At 59.5% G+C, this 23072-nt stretch overlaps 3 protein-coding genes across 11 annotated transcripts in view; 2 read left to right on the forward strand and 1 right to left on the reverse strand.

Annotated features, from left to right (window-relative positions):
* Positions 1 to 2624: 2624 nt before the first annotated feature.
* Positions 2625 to 16562, reverse strand: LOC116599095 (WAS/WASL-interacting protein family member 1-like). Of its 5 annotated transcripts, XM_032358782.1 has the most exons (3): positions 12806 to 13976; positions 12219 to 12471; positions 11407 to 12031 (listed from the first exon to the last, which is right to left on the reverse strand). In XM_032358782.1, the coding sequence occupies exons 1-3, from the start codon at positions 13366 to 13368 to the stop codon at positions 11891 to 11893; spliced, it is 957 nt and encodes a 318-aa protein (XP_032214673.1). In that variant the 5' UTR covers positions 13369 to 13976; the 3' UTR covers positions 11407 to 11890. The 5 variants fall into 5 exon arrangements, 1 of the variants encoding a protein (XP_032214673.1); XR_004289243.1 differs by lacking the exon at positions 11407 to 12031 and adding an exon at positions 2625 to 2660 and having other exon boundaries at positions 12219 to 13976; XR_004289249.1 differs by lacking the exons at positions 11407 to 12031; positions 12806 to 13976 and adding an exon at positions 16470 to 16562 and having other exon boundaries at positions 12231 to 12425.
* Positions 14942 to 23072, forward strand: part of DOT1L (DOT1 like histone lysine methyltransferase) — a 60354-nt gene continuing 52223 nt past the window's right edge. For 3 of the 5 annotated variants that reach the window (XM_032358164.1, XM_032358170.1, XM_032358156.1), the window contains exon 1: positions 16324 to 16940. In XM_032358164.1, the coding sequence (XP_032214055.1) occupies positions 16491 to 16940 (450 nt within the window). In that variant the 5' untranslated portion in view covers positions 16324 to 16490. Of the gene's footprint in view, positions 15122 to 16321; positions 16941 to 23072 lie in introns of those variants that run through there. The other 2 variants (XM_032358149.1, XM_032358140.1) reach the window with 2 other exon arrangements.
* Positions 18470 to 22096, forward strand: LOC116599065. The gene is made up of 2 exons (XM_032358721.1): positions 18470 to 21831; positions 21891 to 22096. Exons 1-2 carry the CDS (start codon positions 20925 to 20927, stop codon positions 22025 to 22027), a joined length of 1044 nt encoding a protein of 347 aa, XP_032214612.1. The 5' UTR covers positions 18470 to 20924; the 3' UTR covers positions 22028 to 22096.

A 23072-nucleotide genomic window follows, 5' to 3' on the forward strand; every position in this document is an offset into this window, starting at 1 on the left:
TGCCTGTCTCCTGCCTACTTGCGTCCCAGTTTCTGCACATCCTCTCCAACACTTGATATCTTCTCTCTTGTTGCTTCTAGACACCTTAAGGTGTGAAACAACAGCTTGTTGTGCTTTGAATCTGCATTCCCCGATGGCTAATGACAAAGAGCACCTTCTCAGGAGCTCACCGACTGTTTCTTTTTCTTCTTTGGAGAACCGTCTGTTAGACCCTTGGCTTATTTCCCTGTTGGGCTATTTTTAAGTCATTGAGTTGTGAGAGTTCTTTACACATACTAGACACAAGTCCCATGCCAGGTACCTGCTATGAAGATACTATTCTTTCCCCGTTCTGTGAGTTGTTTTTTCATCTTCTTGATGGTGTTCTACTAAGCACAAAAGGTTTTCATTCGGATGATGTGTGATTTATCTGAGTTATGCACATGCTTGTGTGTGTTTTTAGTGGGTATGTGCTTTCGCTTCTCCTGGCCACACATCCAGGAGTGGTCTCTGGGCTACGGGTTAAGCTTATGCTTAGTTTCACCAGATGGTGCCCAACAGTGGCTGGGACTTCCAGGACCCCAGCATTATCTAGTCCCACCAACACTTGGTTTTGTCCACAATGTTCGTTCACAGAGCACCTATGTGATTGCTACCGTCAGTGCCCAGAACCTGGATACTAGAGCCGGGAGTGGCCTGCCCGAGTGACCCAGCATCCTGGTTCCTGACAGCACATGCGTCCTCTGGTTTGGAGTGAGAAAACACCTTTCCCTTCTGCCTGTGCCTGGTGGAGTCCCTGGGGCTAGGCCCCGCTCCTAGGTGAACAGTTTGGTACCTCCACTCCCCCCAGAGGCACCAGTCAGGCTGCTTCAGTCCCCGGGGAGCTGGGGAGGAGGTCCCAGCAATGAAGCCATCATCTTGCATCACCTGTGGTCCTGGAAACCGCAGACACCAGGTTTGCTGGGAGGATGGAGAGGCGAGGAGGCAGCACAGGCGGGGGTCGGGTTTCCAGGGAGGAGGCAGGGGACCCTTGGAGGGGCCTGGCCCCTGCCAGCGCTCTGCCGGGCGCTCAGCCCAACAGCGCGATCCCAGCCCTTGCTTTCCCCAGCTGTGAAGTGGGGTCACGGCAGTCCCCGTTGGTCTAACCCCACGGGAGGAGGGAGGCAGCGACGACAGTTACGCCGACGTCCGAGATCACGATGCTGGCGCCTGACGGAGTTTAGTCAAGCTTTGTCCGCGGCATCCCACCCGCGGCCCGTCCATGCCCACCGGGGTCCGTCCATGCCCACCCGCGGCCCGTCCATGCCCACTGGGGTCCGTCCATGCCCACCCGGGGTCCGTCCATGCCCACCCGGGGCCCGTCCATGCCCACCGGGGTCCGTCCATGCCCACCCGCGGCCCGTCCATGCCCACCCGCGGCCCGTCCATGCCCACTGGGGTCCGTCCATGCCCACCCGGGGTCCGTCCATGCCCACCCGCGGCCCGTCCATGCCCACTGGGGTCCGTCCATGCCCACCCGGGGTCCGTCCATGCCCACCCGGGGTCCACACACGTATCAGAGGCGGGGCGCCCGGGGGCTCAGCCCGGGAAGCCTCTGCCTTCGGCTGGGGTCATGGTCTCAGGGTCCTGCGATCGCGCCCCGCGTGGGGCTCCCAGCTCAGTGGGGAGCCTGCTTCCCCCTCCCCCTCTGCCTGCCGCTCCTGCTCCCCCTCCCCCCTCTCAAATAAGTAAATGAGTAGATAAAGAAAGAAAGAAATCTTTTTTTAAAAATCAGAGGCTGATGGTCCTTCCTAACACAGACAGCGGCTATGGGCCGGAGGCAGGATTTGAACTCACATTCCCATCCAGGCGTCCCCAGGCCGACATAATCCCACGGACGGAAGCTCTGATTGGGCCATTGAGTCACCGTCCGAAGGTCCTATTGGCCAGAACTCCCACCCACCTGATAGGCTGCTCCCCAACCGCGGAGGGCGGGCTTTGGCTACGGAGCCAATCCCGGTGGAGGACGGTCACATGACAGCATCACATGACGATAAAGATGGCTGCTCAGGCTGCTGGAAGGCGCGGGGGCCGTTTCCCCGAAAGGCTGCTGTGTGTCTGGCGGGGGTTTGGGTTTGGGGGGGCGGGTCCCACTTAAGACACAGGACTGCGGGTTAAATTGGAATTTCCGGTGAAGGGTGAATTCTGTCCAGTTATAAGCATGTCCCATTAAATATTGGGGACAGACGTCCCGACATTTACTCGCTCGTTACCTGAGTTCAAGTCTAACCGGGAGCCCAGTAGGTGTAGTTGTTGGATCTGGCGATCCGAGTTCCTGAGCCCCTCGCCGCAGACGGTGCCCGGGGAGGAGGGGGCGTGACGGAGGGGAAGAGCTTCCCGCGGACTTTGGTCCCCGCGTGGGGGCTGAATCGGGGAGGTGGGTCCCGGCCCTGTTGCTCCCGCGCACAGAGCAGCCCCACGGCCCCTCAAGATCCCTCCCGGCTTCCCTCCCACGAGCAGGACAGTTGAAATATGTCTCTTTTCGGGGCACCTGGGTGGCTCAGTGGGTTAAGCCGCTGCCTTCGGCTCAGGTCATGATCTCAGGGTCCTGGGATCGAGTCCCGCGTCGGGCTCTCTGCTCAGTGGGGAGCCTGCTTCCTCCTCTCTCTCTCTCTCTCTGCCTCTCTGCCTGCTTGTGATCTCTCTCTGTCAAATAAATAAATAAAATCTTTTAAAAAAAAAAAAAAAAGAAATATGTCTCTTTTCTGTCTGATTATCACCGCGTCCGCCGGAAGTGTGAACGGTGACCTCGTCACGCTCGTGCGGCCACCGCGGGGCCCCTGGACGGCTCATCCCGCATTAGCAGCCGCTAATCCCAGCTTCCCTCGCTGCTTCAGAAATAACCCTCGCCGCACCACCATCCCCTTCACTGCCTGCAGCCCGCCTGGTAATGACATCCAGGGACACCACGGTGGTCCCAGAAAGTGAGGTTTGTTAACTTGCCACGGCAGGAGACCGCGTAATAGAGGCTGTACGGAGCGTCTCACCAAAGAAGGGGGGAAAGGGAACGTGGAAGGATTTGAGGGAAGAGTACAGTTTATCCAGTATTTACACGAAGCGGAGTTGGATGGGCGCAAAGCTAGACGGAGCTAATGCGCCAAGGGGTCGGCGTTGAGCGTGGGCTAAGACGCAGATGCAGGGTCTTGTTTCCTTGGAAACTGTCATGTGAAATGTGTCTAGGCAGCCTAGAGGGCCCACACCTGGATGGGAAATCCAGACTACTTCTCTGGGTCAGGGTGACCCTAGAGGGTTCAGACCCAGCAGACGAGAGCCGTAGGCATTCCCACAAATGAGACTGAAAAAAGCAAAGATTCTGACAGTCTATGATTTTAGACAACAGTGTTTTCCCATACTCTTTTTTTTTTTTTAATAAGATTTTGTTTATTCCGGGTGCCTGGGTGGCTCAGTCGTTAGGTGTCTGCCTTTTGCTCAGGTCAGGGTCCCAGAGTCCTGGGATCGAGCCCCAAATTGGGCGCTCTGCTCAGCAGGGAGCCTGCTTTCTCCTCTCTCTATCTCTCTCTCTCTGCCTGCCTCTCCCCCTACTTGAGATCTCTATCAAATAAATAAATAAAATCTTTTAAAAAAAGTTTAAAAATAACCCACTGCAAAGATGGAGTTAAATCAGCAGGACTCAGAAGCCAGCGGAAAGGACTCCCAGTGCCCAAAGCTGAAACAGTGTTTTGCAGTGAAATAAAGCAATATTGGATTAAACCCCGAATATAAAATAAATATCTATGACTCCATATTGATGTAAATAGATAGACCTCCCAGGCAGAAAAATTAAAAAATCCTTCCCATAAATACTCAACCCTCAAGGAGGGGGAGCATAACTTCCAACTTATAAATGTGAACTATATAGGGGCGTCTGGGGGGCTCAGTCGTTAAGCGTCTGCCTTCAGCTCAGGTCATGGTCCCGGGGTTCTGGGATTGAGCTCCGTGTCAGGCTCTCTGCTCGGCGGGAAGCCTGCTTCTCCCTCTCCCACTCCCCCTGCTTGTGTTCCCTCTCTTGCTGTGTCTCTCTCTGTTGAATAAATAAAAATCTTTTTTAAAAAATGTGAGCTATACATAACCATTGCTTGGATGGAGACAGGATGGAAAGGGTGTAGTAGGGAGTGGTTTATACTGGAGACACCTGACATGCGCACCTCAACCAGGTGAGGAAGATCAGTAGTGATGTCCTATTGGTAGCATGGGCCCTTGATATGGGATGACCCCTCACCTCTGGGAAAAAAAAACCCATAACTCCAGTCTAGCCATAAGAAGAACACCAGACAAGCCCCAGTTGAGAAACATCCTATAACACGTCTGATCAGCACTTTTCAAAGCTGTCAAGGTCATGAAGAATGAGAAATCTGAGAAACTGTCCCAGCCAAGAGGAGCTCGAGGAGAAATGACCGCTAAATACCATGCAGTCCCCTGGGTGGGATCCTGGAACATAAAAATGGCAAAGAATCTGGAACATCCTGGAGATAGGAAGTAGATGGTGGGAACTGGAGGGCTGGGGGGCTGGGGGGGAGTGGAAGGGGAGCTAAGTGTTCAATGGGGACAGAATTTCAACTTGGGAAGATGGAAAGTTTTGGGGATAGAGGGTGGTGATGGTTACACAACATTGTGAATGTACTTAATGCCACGAAAACATACACTTAAAAATGGTAAATTTGATGTTACACGTATTTTTCCACAATTAACAACAACAACAGACTCCAAGAGCCAGACCAGAGGCTTCTGGAGGCTGCCACGTGGTCAAAACAAAACAAAACCAGAAGAGTTTCTTTTTTGTTTGTTCGTCCTTTGTGTTTAATCAGCATGCTCAGAACAACTGGTATAATTTGAAGACCAAATTGGACACTTGAGGTTGTCCAGGAGCGACTTTGCATAATTCCTAAGAGAGATGTCCCTAAAGGGAGGGCTTTCTTCAATCAAAGATCTGCTTACCGCACGCCCATTGGGTCTCTCCAAATGTGAAATTTAGAGATTCCAGGAAAGCTCTAAGCTCTTGGGCTGCCCTAGAACTCCCCACCAACTTGAGGCCCATGAGGACCTGGCGCGGGGGAAAAAGGAGTCCTGGGGTGTAGACTGCAAAACAGAGTTAGGACACCAGAGACCCAGACCCCTGGCGGTGAAAGACAAGGGGTGGTGGGGGTGGGAGTGGGGGCGGGTATGGGGGGCGGTTTCAGTACCACGGAGAGCTCTGAGCTGCCTGGAGAAAGGCGGCCGTCCTGACCCTGCCCTGTGTGTTCGGAAGGGCAGGGGTGCGGGGGTGGGGGCGTAAGATCCAGCGCCTGGTCAAAGGAGATGAAAGGGATGTAACCTCACACTCCAGGGACTTTATTGTGGTGTGGGGGGCAGCGTGGAGTGCCCTCCAACAGATCTACCTATTTCATTCAGTGAGAGACTGGGTTCTTGCTTTTCTAAAGCCTATATCAGGGGCGCCTGCGTGGCTCAATCAGTTAAATGTCTGCCTCCAGCGCAGGTCATGATCCCGGGGTTCTGGGATCGAGCCCCTCATCGGGCTCCCTGCTCAGCGGGGAGCCTGCTTCTCCCTCTGCCTGCGGCTCCCCTCGGACAGCACTGGCTAACAGGCTGGGGTCGGGAGTTAGATCAACTCAGCTTAACCACACACTGGCTGCCTGCGACTCAGATCATCGCTGAGCCCATCTACGCCTGGGTGCTTTTTTTCACCTGCAAAATGGGATGTTGGTAGAGTATGGTAGGTAGGTAGAAGCCCCTCAGAGACGTCCACCTCCTAATCACTGGAAACTTAACGGCTATGTTGGGTCACGTGGCAAAAGGGAATTAAGGTTGTAGATGGAATTGAAGTTTGAATGAGCTGACCTTAAAATGAGGAGTTTATCCTCGGTTGTCTGGGGGGACCCGAGGCTCCTTAGCAGTGGAGGATGGTCGGGGAGGCGGCAGCTTGAGATGCCGCTGGCGCTGAGGACGGAAGAAGGACCACGACCTAGGAAGGCAGGCAGCTTCTTGAAGCTGCAAAAGGCGAGGAAATGAATCCTCCCCTAGAGGCTCTGGAAGGGAGTGAACGAAGCCCAGTGTAGGAGTCAGGCTGCTCCGGAGCGACGATGCCCGGACGAGAGTAAATTTGGGTTGTTTTCATCTGTCGTACTTGGGCACAGCAGCCACAGGAAACGGTACAGAAAGAACATCCCTCCTGGCGTCCATGCAGGACCAAGTGAGATTGTGTGGACCAAGTGCTTGGCTTAGCCCAGGCATACATTCGGCGCTCAATAATTGGAATTGATTGGTTGAGTTGCCCAAAAGTATCATTGCAGGGAACTCGGGAAAGCCTGGGCTTCAGAGGAGATGGTGGCCTGCAGCCTGGTGCAGAAGGAGCGGTGGTTTCTCGGCTCTCTGCTGTCACTGCGGTCACTCCCGAGACTTTAAAGTGGGCCCCAAGAGCTGGAGGCACCACCACTTCCTGCTGGGGGAGATCTGGTGAATCCACTGAGATTTCCCAGAGCATCTGGCGATCAGATGTTCTTCTGTGCTTGTTGGACTTCCCCATGACAAAATATTCCTATTTGTGGGCCCTGCAGGGGTGGCATAGAAGCCATCAGTGTAGTTGAAATGGTCACGGGCTCCATTTCCACTGGGAGAAAATACTCGTGTTGTGGAGACGAGGGTCTGGGATTCTGTGTGGGGTGAAGGACAGAGAGGCAATCCACTGCGTGTTGCACTTTGAGCTCCTGTAAGCTTAATCAGGGGGTCAGAAAACCCCAGGGAGGGGCCCAATCCAGCAGGAGAATGTCGGGGAGGTTCGTGTCACGTGCCTTGCCCCAGCCCCTGCAAGCATGGTAGGCACGGCAAGGCAGCTGATTCCAAGAGGCCTGTGTTCTGTCGTCTCGTATCAGGGGCTGGGATGCTTTCTGTAAAGGACCAGGGAGTAAATGTGTTGGCTCTGCGATCACAGCGCAACTGTGCAGCGTGGTGGGGGCGAAGCAGTCGTGGATGACATGTTAATGGATGCATGTGGTTGGGTTTCAGTAAAACTTTATTTACAAAAATAAGCGGTAAGGCTGCATTAGACCCCGTCCTGAACCAACCTTCCTTTTTTTTTTTTTTTAAAGATTTTACTTATTTATTTGAGAGAGACAGACCATGAATGGGGTGTGGGGCAGAGGCAGAGGCAGAAGTAGGCTTCTTGCCAAGCAGGGAGCCCAAGGCGGGGTTCGACCCCAGGACCTCGGGATCATAACCTGAGCCGAAGGCAGATTCTTAAACGACGGAGCCACCCAGGCGCCCATTGCCCACCCTTCCTAAGAGAAAGTGTGGGTCCTTAAAGCCTCCCAAAAGACCTTCAAGAGGTCTGGAAACTTCCATTCTTGTTTTCTTTTATGAGATTTATTTATTATTTTACTCGGGGGGGCAGGGCAGAGGCAGAGAGAGAGTCTGAAGTAGACTCCTCACTGAGCACAGAGCCCGATGCAGGGCTCGATCTCACGACCCTGAGGTCATAACCTGAGCCAAAACCAAGAGCCGGATGCCCAATCAACTGAGCCAGCCAGGCAGCCCTGGAAGCTTCCGTTCTTATGCTCTTACTGACATTAGAACACCATGAGGCTGGTCTCCTGGAGGACAACACCAGAGAGTAGAGGCGAGCCCCCGCCCCCAGCTGAAGCCCTTTAGACCAACCAGCCTCTGGCCGACCCACTGAATGATACTCGTATGTGAAAAACCGCAGGCAGGACCAGCAGAAGAACTGTCCGGCTGAGTTCAGTCCCAATCGCTGACTACAGAGCAAGGTGTGAACTCCATGATCTTTGAAGCCACAGAGTTCTGGAAGTGGCTGTTTACACAGCAGTGGGTAAATGATACTTACTGTTAAGCCTCTTGGGAAGGGAGCAGAGGGATGTGTTTCGACAGCTCTACCAGGAGACCCTGCAAACGCACGGGGCAGGGAGTGTGGATGTGTATGCACGAGGGGATCTCCCACTGTAGGAGAGACTCCAACAATCTACTGCTCGTCCCTCCCAGCTACAACCACTGCAACGTGTTTCTTGTGAGCCAGAAAGAGCCCACTTGTATGCAAGCACGCTTATGTGCGGACATTGTATTCCAGTACAAACGTGAGCTTGCTAATCGCACCTTGCTCCTTTTAATACAACGTGTCACGCACATCTTTCTCCACGAGGATGTCTTTCCACAGTTTGGAAGGTCCTTCAACTTGGCATACGGATTTGCAATCCTCCCCTGCAACACAGGTGCAACTGTCTCTCCAGTCTTGCCAAGAATGATCTCACTGACCCCAGGACAAAGCAAACGACACAGCAAGAATGCAGGAAGAGGACTCTCCGAGGGTTCCATGGTTCTGGGGCAGGAGCCTACCCTTGTCTGCAAAGCCGGTCGTTATGATTATATAGTTGCTACCATTAAAAAAAAAATGGTGATTAAAGCGCACGCAAAAATTGTAAACGATTGCGATTGTTATTTTTTTCTTGCAGCATAGTTAACACAACATAATGTTAATTTCAGGGGCGCCTGTGATTTGAAAAATTATATACATTATGAAAGGCTCACCGCTGTAAGTTTGGTGCCTGTGTTAGCCATTTCCAAGTGCACCCCTCAGGGCATGGAGCACACTCACACTGCTGTGTGAACACCCCCACCCCCCGTCTCCAGAACTTTCCATCTCCCCACACGGAGACTCTGTCCCCATTAAGCACGGACTCCCCACCCCTGCCCCAGCCCCGGCTCCCACCCTCTCCTGTCTGTCTGTGCGGAGGGGACTCCTCTGGGGCCCTCCTGGGAGTGGGGTCCTGCGGGACGGGTCCTTCTGGCTTATTTCCAAGCCCAAGGTCTTCAAAGTCTATCCATGCTGCAGCAGGTTTCAGGATTTCTTTCCTTTCTGAGGCTGAGCAATGTCCTATCCTATGGGAGGACCACATTTTGCTTGTCTCTTCAACCACCAATGGATACTTGAGTTGTTTCTACCTTTTGGGTATCTTTAGTAATGCTGTGGACACAGGTGTGCAAATATCAGTTCTCCAGTTTTTGAGTGTAGACCTAGGAATGAAATTGCTGGGTCACGCAGCACCTGTATGTTTAATTTTTTGAGGTCTTCTAAAACAGTTACCCACAGCAGCGGCCCCATTTTATATTCCCACCAGCCCAGACCTGGTTTCATTCTATTTCTTAAATTTATTCTCTTTTCTTGGGACTCCTGGGTGGCTCAGTTGGTTGGACGGCTGCCTTCGGTTCAGGTCATGATCCTGGAGTCCCGGGATCGAGTCCCGCATCGGGCTCCCAGCTCCACGGGGAGTCTGCTTCTCCCTCTGCCCTTCTCCTCGCTCATGCTCTCTCTCACCGTCTCTCTCTCAAGTAAATAAATAAATAAAATCTTTAAAAAAATAAATTTATTCTCTTTTCTTATTCTATTCTTTCTTCTTTTTAAAAATTATTTATTTATATTTTCCCCCTTTCTTTTCTTCTTCTTCCTTTTTAAAAGATTTTATTTATTTATTTGACAGAGAGAAATCACAAGTAGGCAGAGAAGCAGGCAGAGAGAGAGAGGGAAGCAGGCTCCCTGCTGAGCAGAGAGCCTGATGCGGGGCTCGATCCCAGGACCCTGGGATCATGACCTGAGCCGAAGGCAGAGGCTTTAACCCGCTGAGCCACCCAGGCGCCCTCCCCCTTTCTTCTTCTCACGTGAGAGAGCGCCACACGCAAAAAGGACACACGTGCTCTCATCTCCAGGGACCGGCCCAGTCGGGTCTCCGCCGCCAGCGCTTCACCTCCGTCTCCAAGTAACCCCCCTCCAGAGCACAACGTAAAACACATCCAGGCCCTTCTCAGACGAGGCCTCAACCCTCAGCGACAACCGTATCCCGCTTCCAACACCATCTGTTCATTCTCCGGGCTTTGCACGTCATACGACTGGAGTTAGGAAGGAAGAGCCTTTCGTGCGCGGGGAGGGCGAAGCAGTGTTAGGGCTTATGCCGAGCAGGGGGCAGCGCACGGAGTCGCTGAGTCACCATCCCGATCCCTGGAAATGACATCGCTCGCTAGCTACATAGGAATTAAAGGGAAAAGCTCAGTGAAACAGAAAAGAAACAAAAAGCTTCCAAATAAAGAAGAAACTGCTCTCAAAAAAGAAAAGGGAGGAAGGAAGGAAAGAAGGTAGGAAAGGGGGCACCTGGGTGGCTCAGTGGGTTGAGCCTCTGCCTTCGGCTCAGGTCATGATCTCAGGATCCTGGGATCGAGCCCCGCATCGGGCTCTCTGCTCAGCGGGGAGCCTGCTTCCTCCTCTCTCTCTGCCTACCTCTCTGCCTCCTTGTGATCTCTGTCTGTCAAGTAAATTAAAAAAAAAAATTAAAAAAAAAAAAAGAAGGTAGGAAGGAAACTTGATTAAATTTCTCTGGTGTCGCTTCACTGCCCTTCCCTGACCGCTGAGTCTGTGAGACCCACACACACAGTCCCCGCTACCAGCCTCAGCCCACGCGAGTTCTAGGGACCCCCGTCCTCACCAACATGAGATGTTGTCAGTCTCTTTACTTTTGGTTACTTGGGGGAGGGAAATGTGCACCATGATTTAAAGGAGAGTAGTATCGTCAGGTGATCAGTTACCAGCTCGGTCCTACATCCTGCCGGCGTGACGTGTCCTCCCCGTCATCTGATGACAACGCCGTTCATCTCTGGGTCTTCCTCCCCCAAGCCCCATAACCCCGTAGCAATCATAAGAAAAACATCAGAAAAACAAATTAACAGACAAACTGCCTGATGAGTCCTTCTCAAAATCTTCAAGGTACCAAACCCATCACAGTCCAGAGAACACCGGGACAGAAAAAACGTTAGGGAAGAATGAAAGAAATGCAAATGAAGCCTGGACGTCAGTTCGTGATAATGTGTTGAGGTTGGCTCCTTAGCTGTAGCCAAGAGGCCACACTAACGGAACACGTGAAAAATGGTGGCGGGGACTGGGTCAGGGGTGAGGTGCATAGGAACATTCTGTACTGCCTTTGCAACCTTATTGGTAAATCTTTTTGTTTAAAGATTTATTTATTTATTTGACAGAGATCACAAGCAGGCAGAGAGGCAGGCACAGAGAGAAGGAAGCAGGCGCCCCGCGGAGCAGAGAGCCCGATGCGGGGCTCGATCCCAGGACCCTGAGACCATGACCTGAGCCAGAGGCAGAGGCTTAATCCACCGAGCCACCCAGGCAACCCTACTTTTTTGGTAAACCTTAACTACTAAAATTAAGCACTTTTACAAAGATAATAGTGTCGTTCCTTGATTTAGGCAGGCCTCAGCCTCCTCTGGTGTTTATGATGTTGGTATCTCAAGCATCTCAGCACAGTGAAGAGTTGCTGCTGGTCCCCGAGCGGGGGGTGGTGGTGGTGGTGGTGGTGGTGGTGGTGGTGGTGGTGGTGGTGGTGGCTTGTCTGCAGGTGGTTCACTCCAGAGCCGAAGACGAAAGTGCCGGGCGCCCTCTGAAGGCTCCACAAGGATTTAGAACCACGGGAGAGTATGCGACAGGACTCGACTCTGCTTGGACCTGCCCGTTTGGAGACTCAAACAGCCAGCGTCTGCACGTCGAGGACTGCGGTGGGCTCCAGCGCCGGGGAGTTCACACGCCCCGCCACGCCTCCCTCGATAGCAGGAGCTCGTGCACAAGTAACCCCACTCCTTGGACACCCTGGGTGGGCTCTGGAAAGAGCCAGCTGCACAAGGTGGGTGAGAGAGGCCAGAGTGTGCAGGGCACAGCCCCCGCCCCCAGCTCTGAGTGCCTGGTGGATGGGGATACGCGCTTGTAATTTCATCCCCAAGACTTGTCTCAGCCCTGCCTCGCTCCGCGTCACCTCTGAGGGTGACAAGTGGCTGCGACGGAGTCCCTGCCCTCGCAGGATTCTGGGGGAGCTTGTCAGAATAACGTTGGAGCAGGGTCTCTGCCCCTCGTTGCTGCGGACGCTGGGCGGGGTTGTTCTCTGTGGGCGTCTTCTGGGCACTCTGGGGGCTGATCAGCATCCCTGGCCGACCCCCTCAGTGCCAGCCTCACCCCTAGCTGTGACAAGCACAGATGTCCCCAGACATGGCCCGGTCCCCGAGGGGCAGGATAGCTTGCGGTGACAGCAGTGGTCCCCTTTCATTTCACGGCCTGCATCTAAAGCTGCCCCGCTCCCTCTCCTTGGCTTACTTGAGCCATCTCCCGTGTCCCGGACACCCTTCCTGCATTATAAATGACATCTTACCGGCTTACTGTCCCTTGCCCTTCCTGGAACGTCAGCTCTCCGAGGACATGGATTTCCACCCACCGTCCTGGCTGCTATGTTCCCCGCTCCGGGAAGGGGACCTGCTGGGTCGTAGATGCTTACACAACACTTGCTGAATGAAGGCGTTGAGTGGATGACTGAAGCGTTAGCAGCAAGGCAGGCAGGTGCCGGGAGATCTCCTTCCGGCTGATGGGGATGGCAGATAAATCCTAAGTAGGGTGACCAACCATCCCTGTGTGTCCAGAACAGAGGGATTCCCTGGGTTTCCAGAGCCAAGACCAGGACAGTCCTGGGCAAACCGGACCGCAGGTCACCCCACAAACCACCCTAACACTACCAGCAGCGTTGCAGGTGGCAAATAAGTTCTATGTAGCAGGCACGATTCTAGCACTTTCTATGCAAACTGACTTGACCCTCTCAAACCTCCTGAGGCAGGGCCTGCTGGCATCAGCTGCTCTCAGGAGGAAGCCGGCCGAGGTTGAGGGACGAACCCGGCAGGGAAGGGTGAGCCAGGACCGGAATTCTGTGGGTCCATGGCGTGCGTAAAGCAGACTCTGGGGCCCCACCTTGTCTGTGCAGTCCAGGAAGGGTCTGGAGGAAGTGAGCAGGGAACAACACTGATGACGGAGGGAGCTAGAGGGAGGTGTCTCAGGAAGCGTATTCCAAGTAGGGGAGGCACATGCTGAGGGCCCGGGGCCAAGGACATCCTCCTCCAGGGCCCGTCTTGACATCCCTCAGATGGTGGGGGACAGGCAGGTGAGGGGACGGATGGGAAGCAGCTGTCTGTAGCCCCTCTCCGGCTGGCTGCCCGAGCCAGGGTCTCAGAAGTCCCTTGGGGTCTCTCCGCAGAGGGGACAGGTGGGGGATGGGGGAAGGGCTGCAGGAGGAGGGAGGGGGAGACAGGGAGGGCGCGGGTGTCCTGAGGCCCCAGCTTTGGCTGCCCCTGTGCCCTCTGGGATGGAAACTGCCAGCAGCCTGAGAGCCGGGCAGCCAGAGCTGGCGGACAGGCTCTCCTGTCTGGGAGGAGCGGGGCGGCTCCGGGCTTCCGGCTCCTCGGGCTGGGGACCCTCACCCTGTCTCCAGCTGTCCTCAGCTCACAAAGACCAGGCTGGCTGGCTGCGTGACCCATGGGGGCGTCTGTCCCTCTTCGGAGCCCTGCTTCCCTGTCCCCAGGTGACCGTCCGGCCCCTCACTCTCCTGCTTCTTCCTTTACCCGCCAGGCCCCTGGTGCGTTCTCTGCACAGCAAGCCGGGAACCTGTCCCCAGAAAGCTTTTTACGGACAGGACACACGACAAGTGCTCGACTGATCCTCTTCCACAGGTGAAGCACAGGTGACCGGAGCTAACCACTGCCCTGACTCCTAACGCCTTGGTCAGGGCGCGGCGGTCTCGAGCTCCCGCAAGTGGAAGCCACCACCCTGGCTTTCGGACCCTGCCTCGTCCTGTCCCCACCGCCAGGAAGGCGCAAGCTCGGGGGCGTGGGCACTGCCGCGGGACTCCACCTCCCAGCCGCGCGACCCGGAGCGGGTCCCCGCCGTTAGGCCCTCACCCGGCCAGCGCGGACGCCCCGCCGCCCTCCCGGGGCTGCGACACCCCGGGGAGGGACTGCGAAGGCCGACGGCTGGCTCCCCGCGGGCAGTGACCACAGGCCACGCGCGAGGCCGCCCCACGCAAGCAGAACCCACGGGCCGCGTGTGTCCACACGCACACGGGCCCCCGTGCCACAGCCCCACGGGCAGAACAGGTACCGCGCCCCGTGCCACGCGCGCACACCTGAGAGCCGACGCGCGTGCAGAGACGCCGCGCACACGCGGACGCACACGCGGCGCTGTGTAGACACGGTACGGCTGCGGCGCACTTTCCCCGCAGGGCCCGGGCCAGGGGAGCGTGGCCGTCCGGTCGGACATCTCCAGGCGGGACCCCAGGAAGAGCCGCTGGTGCAGCCCGAGGTCCCTCCCTGGACCCTGGAGGGAACCCGATTCTGTCCCCGTAAGACCGTCCCCTGATTGGACGAGGCCCACCCACAGCCCGCCGGCGACAGCGTCCTCAGCCTCACGTCCAGGATTCGACCCCGATCTCGCGGGAACGCCAGCCCCCGGCCGCCGGAGCGAGGCCTGCACGCCCCCCGGGACAGCGGCCCTCGGCACCCTCTCGGCCGGCGCGGCGCGCGCTGGGAGCGGGAGCGCGGGCCGCCCCGACGCCGGGCGTCCTGTTTCACGAGGCGCGACGGCGGGACGGGGCGTGCGGAGGACGCGCCGCGGCGCTCCGGGGGCGGGGCTCGAACCTGTCATCCCAGACCCGCGGGGTCTCCCCGGGTCCCCGCGGCCGGCCGGCGGCGGCGGCGGCGGCGGCCGAGGGCAGCCGAGGACGTGCGTGCGTGCGTGCGTGCGTGCGTGCGGGCGAGCCCACGGGGCGGGGCGGCGGGGGGGCGGCGCGCGGCGCGGCGGGCGGGGCAGCGGGCGCGCGCCGCCTCCTCGCGCCGGCCCCCCCCGCGCGCGCGCGGCGAATGGTTCGGCCCGGCCCCCGGCTCATTGTGCTCGCCTCACGCCGGCCAAGATGGCGGCGGCGCTGCAGGCCCGGGGCCTGTGACCACAAAGAGGAGCCGGGGCCGGACGGGAGCGCCGCGGCGGCGGCGGCGGCGGCGGCGGCGGCGGCGGCCGAGGCCCAGGCCGGGCCCACCCCCTCCCCTCAGCCTCCCGCCCTCCCGCCCTCCTCCGCCCGCCGCCCCGCCCCCCGCCGGCGGCGCCGCGCCCCTCCCCCAACCGCCCGACTAGCATGGTGCGGCGGCCGCGCGCGCCGACATGGGGGAGAAGCTGGAGCTGAGGCTCAAGTCGCCCGTGGGGGCCGAGCCCGCCGTCTACCCGTGGCCGCTGCCGGTCTACGTGAGTGCCGCCCCCGCGCCCCGCCGCGCCGCGTCCCTCGGCCCGAGTCCCGCGGCGCGCCGCGCCCGCCCGCGGACGGGGCCGCCGGGGTCCCGGGAAGCCCCCTCCGGCCGTCCTGCGGCCGGACGGCGCTGCCCGCGGCCGTTTGCGGCGCTGCCGTGGCCGGGCCGGGCGCGGGGGCCGGGGGCTGCGGGGCGGGGGTGCTGACAGTCGGCTCGCCCGCGCGGGGTCGGTTGGGTCGGGCGCTGTCAGCGGGCTGGGTCCCGCAGTGGCCGCGCCGCTCGGCGTCCCCGCGCTGTCGCGGGCCGGCCGGACCCGGGGGCATGACAGGCCGCGCGGAAATTTACCGGGGCGGCCCCGGGGTGCTGCGGGGGCGCGGGTGGGCGGCGCGGCGCGGGTGTCCGCGTCCCCGGGGCCGCTCGGGCCGGGCAGGCTGCCGTCGGGAGCGGGAGCGGGAGCGGGCGCCGTGGGCGGGCGTCTTCGGGGCGCCCTTCGGCGCGCACGCCCGGCGGGGGGGACGGGGCCCTCCGGGGGACCCGGCGGGGAAGCCCGCGCGCCCCGCCCCTCACGCGCGCTCCGTGTGTGTCGGTTTTTGGAAACGTCGCGGCCGGGGGCGGGGTCGGGGCGCGGCGACCGCCCGGGAGCGGGTGTTGGCCGCCGGCCCCGGCTTCTCCGCGGTTTCCAGCCCGCCGCGCGCGCCGGAGCTTGCTATTTTTGCTCATCCTGCGGCCGGAGGCGAGGTCGAGCCCCGGCCCCGGCTTTTCCGGCTGGCAGCGCGGGGCGTGTGTGTGTCCGGCCGCCCGGGCAGGGGGCAGGGCGGGGGACCGACGTCCGAGGTGACGAAAGCGGGGAGAACCTTCAGAACTCCAACCGTTCCCGGCCCCCGCCTGTCCCCACCCTGTGACAGCGCCCCGCGTGCACCCGCCGGCTGGCCAGAGCCTTCTGGAAAATGGAGTTCGTTCTCCTTCGCTGGCGCGCGCAGCCTCGCTGCTGGCGGCGCGGTGCAGCTGCGGGAGCGCTGACCGGTCCGTCCGATCAGGCCGCTGTCAGCCCTCCCAGCGCCCTTCCACCGGCGCGGCTCTGGCCTCCCCGCCCCTCCAGGCCTGCCTTTTCCTGAGAATCAGGAAGGTGGAATGGACAGCGGGCAGCTTTCTGACCCCGCGAGGACTTGCTGAGACCCGTGTGGCTGTGGGTATCAGAAGCCGCTGTCTGTGGCGCGTCCTGCTGCATCTGGTCATTGCCCTGTTCATCTGGCCGGCGATGGCCTTGGGTGGGGGGGGGGGACGTGGTTAGGAATAAAGCCGCTCTGAGCCTGGGGGGCAGGTTCCTACGCAGCTTGACTTCTCACCTTGGGACGCGCCCAGGGAGGATGGTGGGGCCTGTGCCCGTGTGTGTGGCACTTGCGCGTCTCCCAGCGTGGCACTGCTGGGCACCAGAAGAGAGGAGGTGCACTGTGACCCGCTGTCTGGGTCCCGGACACGCAGAGACAGCCGCAGCAGCCCGTCCCCACCGTCCTATCGGGTGGAGCCGGGCCGCAGCAAGTCGCACCGGGGTAAACAGGGCCTTCCGTGGGGGCGTGGCGGGACCTGGCTTCCAACCAGTTACTGGTTCTGAACTGTGCAGTGTCTTTCCCTCTGGCCGGGACCTCCCTTGGCAGGGGAATGGGGCCGTGCTGCCCGCCTGGCGGGGCGCTCTGCCTGATGTCAGCAGGTCCTCTCCTGTGTGGTTGTCCCACTGCCCGGGCAGGGGGCAGGCGGCCCCGCGTGGTCCTCAGCCAGCCGCGCGGGAGGCCGCACTCCTGGTACAGCTCTGTCCTGAGGTCTGTTCACTTTCCGTAACGCTGCTGACGGGGCCGGCTTTCTGGTGGGAAGCGGGGTGGCGCTCTCGGAAGAGGTCCTAGTTTGTGGTGACTCGTGGTGATTGTTGAGAAAACGGATGACTTCATAAGTCAGCTTTCGAGAAGGTCGGACTGTCCCTCGACGGCGTGTGTACGATGACTGGGCCTGTTTGTTCGAGGACCCATTCATTCTGCCGGCACGTACTGGATGCTTCCCGCGTCCCTGGGGGCCCGGAGGCTGGCGGACGGTTCGCGTTCTCGGGATATGTGTGAGCAAGGGAGGTAGGGGCTCTGTAAACCCACAGGTTCCGCGGTGACGTGTGGCGTGGATAGCTGCGGGCTGAGGTGCTCCTGGAGGGCGGGGCTGCTGCTTTTGCCCTGGGGGACATGTGGGTGGCTTCTTGGAGAGGGGGCATCTGGAGGAGGAAGTGCCAACAGCCACAACCACCCGCCCTGGGAAATGTCCCCCTCAGAAACAGGCTTTTTGGGAAATTGACAAATCGGAGGGAAGGTGAGGGGAGGGGCAGGCTGAGTTCTGTTCCTTTCCTGACTTGGCGTTCAAGGTGGCTCGTGTCTTACTGGGAAAACTGGGTCCCAGCTGGAAGGGAGGGCGTGGTATTTTTGGCTGCCAGGCGGCAGGGCAAGAAACTGCGAGGGGGTGGAGTGGTTCATCCCCTCCATGACTTATTAAGCCTGTGGGCGGGGGAGCAGCCCCAGCGTGACTGTCCCCGCCTCCAGCTTCCTCCGGGGAGCCCACGATTCTCCCATGAATGCCCTCTGAGCAGTCATGCCCTTTATGCAGGGGATGAGTGGGTGGGCAGAGTGAGCCATCCCTCCCTGTGACTCAGAAAGTATTTTCTGATGGTGACCTGGTCTCCCGCGAGCCTTCTGTGTCATCGCACTCAGGTGGCAGGCAGATTAACCCCAGACAGCTGCTCCAGCGCAGCAGCCACTGGGAAGGGGAGAGGGACGCTCAGAAAGGCCTGTCCGTCGTGTGTGGCTGTTAGTTTTCCTAGTCTGGTCTCTAGGACCCACGTGCCTGCCAGGCTCTGTCTCGGATGCGTAGGGCACGGAGGGAGCAGGAACTTGGGATGTTCTCTAGGGAGGCCGTGGTAGGCTGCTGGGGGTCGGCCCGTCTAGTCTCCCCCTGGGAGCTCTGCCTTTTTTTCTTAAACCGTTAATATTGAGATAATCGGGGCGCCTGGGTGGCTCAGTGGGTTAAGCCTCTGCCTTCGGCTCAGGTCATGATCTCAGGGTCCTGGGATCGAGTCCCGCATCGGGCTCTCTGCTCAGCAGGAGCCTGCTTCCTCCTCTCTCTCTCTGCCTGCTTCTCTGCCTACTTGTGATCTCTGTCAAAAAAAAAAAAAAAATATTGAGATAATCGCAGATTCTCTCAAACCCGTAAGAAGTAATGGGGGCGCCTAGTTGACTCCGTCGAAGTGCGTAACTTTTGGTTTCGGCTCAGGTCATGATCTCACGGTGGTGAGATTGAGCCCCAGAGCTGGGCTCTGTGCTCCGCAGGGGTCTGCTGCTCTCCCTCTGGCCCGTGCTGTCTCTCTCAAATAAATCTTAAAAGAGAAAGAAAAGAGAAGAGGAGAGATCCTGTTCTCTTATCCAGCTTCTCCCGGAGAGCCACGAGTCTATCGTTGGCATCGGTACAGTCAAGCTACAAGGCATTTTGGGGTCCTCTTTTGAATATGGGGACCTGTGGGCTGCCCAGCTTCTGCATCTGGGAGACACACTGGGGCCACCTGCTGGGGCTGAAGGACAGGGAACAAGTCACTGCCCTGTGAGGAAGTACGGTTTCCATGGGAACAGCAAATGCACTCCTGGGAGCTGCAGAGAAAGTCAGGTCCCCCGTCCCTGCTCGTGGGATTCGCAAGTTTTAAAGACTGAACTTACATGGCCCCCGAAATACTGTCCCACCGCGAAGGGGTGAGAGTGAGGGGCAGCCGCCGTTGCTCGGAGAACCACCCTCCTCACCGCCCCCCCAGCCGCTCACCTGTGACGCATGCCGGCTCGCAGGGAATGTCTCGGCTCTGTGACGCCAGCCAGCCAGCAATGACTCACCAGGAAGGAGGGCTTGGCTCCTGCCACCACCTCCGCCGCACCCCTCCAGGGGCCACGCTGCCCAGCGCCAGCTCAGACAGGGCTGCTCAGAGGACAGAGCCCGCCAGAACCGCAGCCCCCAACCCTCCAGGGCAGGGGAGCCCCAGGCAACACCATCCCAGCAGCGCGCCAGGCCTGCAGTGTGGCCACTGGCAAATGATCACCAAGAATCGACGTGTGAGCCCCCAGTGGGACCGCAGTCGCTGTGTGGGTCTTTAAGTCCCCCTTTCTCCCTGCGCCGCCCCCTACCGCAGAAAGCAGGTCCAGAGCCCTGGGGGTGCCCGTTGCTGCCTGGACACCAGGGCTGGGAGCTGGGAGGTCGTGGCCCCTGCGTGTCTCTCCCTGTGTGGTGCGCGCTGTCTGAAGACCCCGCCAGTTGCGAGCAGAGGTCTGGCAGGAGGACCAGTACATGTCCCCACGGGGTCCGGCACAGACATGACGAGACCTGGCCCGAGTCTCGCTCCTTGCAGACTGCACGGCCTCGGGTGCAGGCCCCACACGTGGTTTAATGCTGCGAGGTGGCTAACTGGGTTTGCGCGGGAGCGCCCTCGGCCTGCCCAGGCTCGTGGCAGCCTGACCCAGGTCCCCGGCCTCTGGCCCTGCCCTGCTCTGCAGTCTCTCCTGAGGGCTCAGTGTGAACCGCAGACCTGACCCCTTGTTCACCTCCCAGAGCACCGTCAGGAGCTGCCCTCTGCCCTGGGGGAGCTCCCAGACTCTTCCTGCCCACTCTGGGCCCTGCGTGTTGACCTTGCTCCCCTGCAGGCTGACGCCCGGGATGGATCAGTGCCGTCCTGCCCCAGCCTTCTCACGGCCGTGTTTTGCTCCTTACTTACTTGAGCACGTGGCTTGTCTTTTTGGATTCTTGCTCATTTGAACCAGAAAATGTGCTGTCACTGTACATATTTGAATTGGTGTTTTGCTCCCCCGGCTCGGCTTAACCATGAACTCAGAAGTGACGCAGTCTGTGTCAGAGCGATTAGGAGTGAGCGTTTACTTTGTCACAAGCCGGTGTCATGATATCTGTGAAAGGGCAGCTTCTGGATGAAATTTAAGGTGATTGTCAAGACAGCAGATTAACCATGTTGAGTTTTGAGATGTTGAAACAGTTTCAGACTAATCTGTTACATTCCTCACTGCGGGTGTTATATTACACATTTTCCTTATTTCTGAGTTGAGAAATACAAAAATTCAGTGGGGGAAAGATACTGTAAAATTCATGGAATTATTAACGTATTCAGAAGACTTGAAGTATCCCCCCCCCCCCGCCTTTTTTTAAAGTAAGCTGTAGGCCCAACGTAGGGCTTGAACTCACAACCGGAGACCAAGGGTTGCATGCAGTCCCCACTGAGCCGGCCAGGCACCCCTAAGTGTGTGATCTTTATAGCAGTCCTGCCGAGTGAGAAGGCAGCCGCAGTGTCTCCAGCAGGTGCATGGGGAGGCCTTGGGGTGGGGGTGGGGCGGGCTGAGGGCCCTGCGTGGGCCGGGAGCACACACAGACCCTGATAGCACCTTTCTGGTTTGTCCACCTCTGGAGGACCTTCTGCGTCTGACCTTTCTGGGCAGCATTTTTACACCGGGAAAGGTTTTTATTTATTTGAGAGAGAGCACAAGTGGGGGGGGAGGGGGAGAAGCAGACCCCCCACTGAGCAGGGAGCCTGACGCGACCCCGGGAACATGACCTGAACTGAAAGCAGTCGCTTCGGCACCTGAGCCCCGCAGGCCCCCCGGAAAGGATTTCAGACGGAAGAGCCTGGCGCGCGCGTGGACCTGAGTTCCTGTGCCCCTTGCTCAGCTGCTCGTGGTACTGGGACCCCAGCCCGGGCTCCGCGCTGAGGACGCTCAGGACCCTGCCTCCCCATGTCCCTGCCTGCTCAGGTCCAGCCCGGGGCCCCTGTAGTGTTTAGTTGTCCTTTGTTCCCAGCTGTAACCTGCGGCTGTCCCTCCCAAGACGGGCCCCTGCAGGGGGCGCGAGTGTGTGGTGAGAGGCTCCTGCGCTCTAGGCAGGCGTTCCGAGGGGGGACGCTGGGTCTCCTCGGGCACCACGTCCAAGGCCACTGGCACCTTCCTGTGGATGGTGCTGACCTCGAGCCCTGGTCTGGGTGGCACTGCTGGGTCCCTCCCCCAACCACGGTCAGGTTGCTGCTCTGCACCTGGAGAGGGGAAGGGGCCTGTGATGCTGTCCGGGGCCTTGGGGGGACCTTGTCTACACACGGGGGACCTCCCCTTCCCTCCATCGCCCTCCGCCGGACTGCAGTTCCCCTCCCGAAGCCCTGCTCTGCCCCCTCACTCCAGCCGGTGCAGCCTCGTGGGGTGGTGGTTCAGTCTGCGAGGACTTTGTCGCTCACTTTCTGGGGCTGCCCCCGGGAGTGCATCCAGGCTTTCTCCTGGGCTTGGGGCCTGCCTGTGCCTCTTGGGGGACGCGCCTTTCCCACCTGGTGCCCAGGCTGTCCCGGCTGTCCCCGCTTCTCTTGTGTTTTCTGTGCCTCAGCCCTGGAACCCGCCATTCCTCCGAGGAGCCTAGTTCCTTTTCAGAGCCCTGCGGAGGAGAGAACCAGGGCTGAGGAACGGCTGTGCAAACCCGGATTTAAATCCGCCAAGGAGCTGTGGCCCGCCCAGCCCTCACCCCTGCTCCGAGGGCCTGTCTCTCCACATGGGTTCTCTGGGGCGGGGGCCTCCTGGCGGTGCTTGGTTTTCCGCCGGGCGTGCGTGGGCAGCTGCCGTGGAGAGTGCCCGGGCCACTGCAGGGTCCCCGGCGGCTGCGGAGGTGCATCTCGTCCGCGACGACTGTGCCGCCGCCGCTCCAGGGTCCTGGCGGCTGCGGAGGTGCATCTCGTCCGCGACGACTGTGCCGCTGCCGCTGCCGCTTTTCCACCTGGGTCCTCCTCCCTGCCTTCGGCCGGAGGCCTGCTCCTCCTCAGCCGGCTTTGTGTCCCCTCCGTTCCTCCTGGGTCACCCTGTGAACCCTGGCCGTGCACGGTCTGTGCCCTGGGGGCCGTTGCCTGGCCTGCGGTAATGGGGTACCACAGGGGGGCGGCCCACTTCCTGGTCGGCGGCCCCGGCTTCTCGCTGTGTCCGCAGGCGACCCAGGGAGAGTTCTCTGTCCCTTCATCCCCTACAAGGGCACTGGTCCCACGGGGGTTCCCGCATTCATGACCTCCCCTAACCCTAACATCTCCCGAAGGCCCCGTCTCCTGAGACCGTTCCACGGCGGCAGGGCTCCAGCGAGTGGACTGGGGCGACCCAAACGTTCTCTCCTTACAGTCTCCCTGGGCCTCAGAATCTAGCCCCGCGGCAGCCCCCCGAGCACTTCCCTGTCGGTGTCGGTGTCTGTGTTCCGCGGCGGCTGCCTGGGAGTCTTGGCAGACCCAGCCGGCTTGGCTGAGCCAGGCCCCCGGCCTGCGACGGCCCCGCTGGGCGCCGTGCTCTGTTTGTGCTCCCTTGGGAGGCCCGTGTCTGTCGCGCACACCTCGGCTGCGGCTCGGCCTGTCCTCAGGTGTGGTTGGCGGGGTGCCTTCCGCCGCCTTCCTGGAGCCCACGGGGCAGAGTCCCCGTCGTTGCCCCCCGGCTCTGCCCTTGCTGGGGTGCAGACATCGGCGGGCTGGGGATGCGGCTGGCCTGGTTCTCTGCAGGCTGGGATCCCTGCCGTGCGGCGTGAATTTGCTCATTTTCACACGAAAGCCTGTGCCTTCTTGATGTCCTGTGGGTCGGCTGTCCTCACCGCTGCTCCCTGACCCCGCTGCTCCCAGGTGCCCGGGCGCGGGGGCGGGTGCATGAGGCTGGAGCTCCTCAGCCTGGCCCCGGGCCCTGTGCTCTCCACACCGCAGGGCTCCCTTCCGGACTGAGTGTTCTGGACGCCTGCTGACTTTGCACTGTGTCCTTCTCCACCCCCACCAGATCTCTGCCGTCAGAGCCCTGCTGTTGAGGTGCACAGGCGGCAGACGGCAGGCCTCCTGCCCGGCCCATCCCCCCGCCTTCATTCCTTGTGCTCTGCCCCCGAGAGCTGTG

Source organism: Mustela erminea, chromosome 1 (genome assembly GCF_009829155.1).
Source record: "Mustela erminea isolate mMusErm1 chromosome 1, mMusErm1.Pri, whole genome shotgun sequence".
NCBI classification, from domain to species: domain Eukaryota; kingdom Metazoa; phylum Chordata; class Mammalia; order Carnivora; family Mustelidae; genus Mustela; species Mustela erminea.

Excerpts from the sequence above, each read along its gene's own strand:
- LOC116599095 (XM_032358782.1), bottom strand. The coding sequence starts at position 13,368 with ATGGGTCACGCAGCCAGCCAGCCTGGTCTTTGTGAGCTGAGGACAGCT. Across the intron at positions 12,472-12,805 it reads TCCTGGACTGCACAGACAAG|GGATGGTTGGTCACCCTACT; the intron begins GTGGGGCCCCAG and ends CTGGACACACAG. Across the intron at positions 12,032-12,218 it reads GGGCAAGGGACAGTAAGCCG|CTAGGGGTGAGGCTGGCACT; the intron begins GTAAGATGTCAT and ends TGCTTGTCACAG.
- LOC116599065 (XM_032358721.1), top strand. The coding sequence starts at position 20,925 with ATGTCCCTGCCTGCTCAGGTCCAGCCCGGGGCCCCTGTAGTGTTTAGT. Across the intron at positions 21,832-21,890 it reads GGTCCCCGGCGGCTGCGGAG|GTGCATCTCGTCCGCGACGA; the intron begins GTGCATCTCGTC and ends GCGGCTGCGGAG.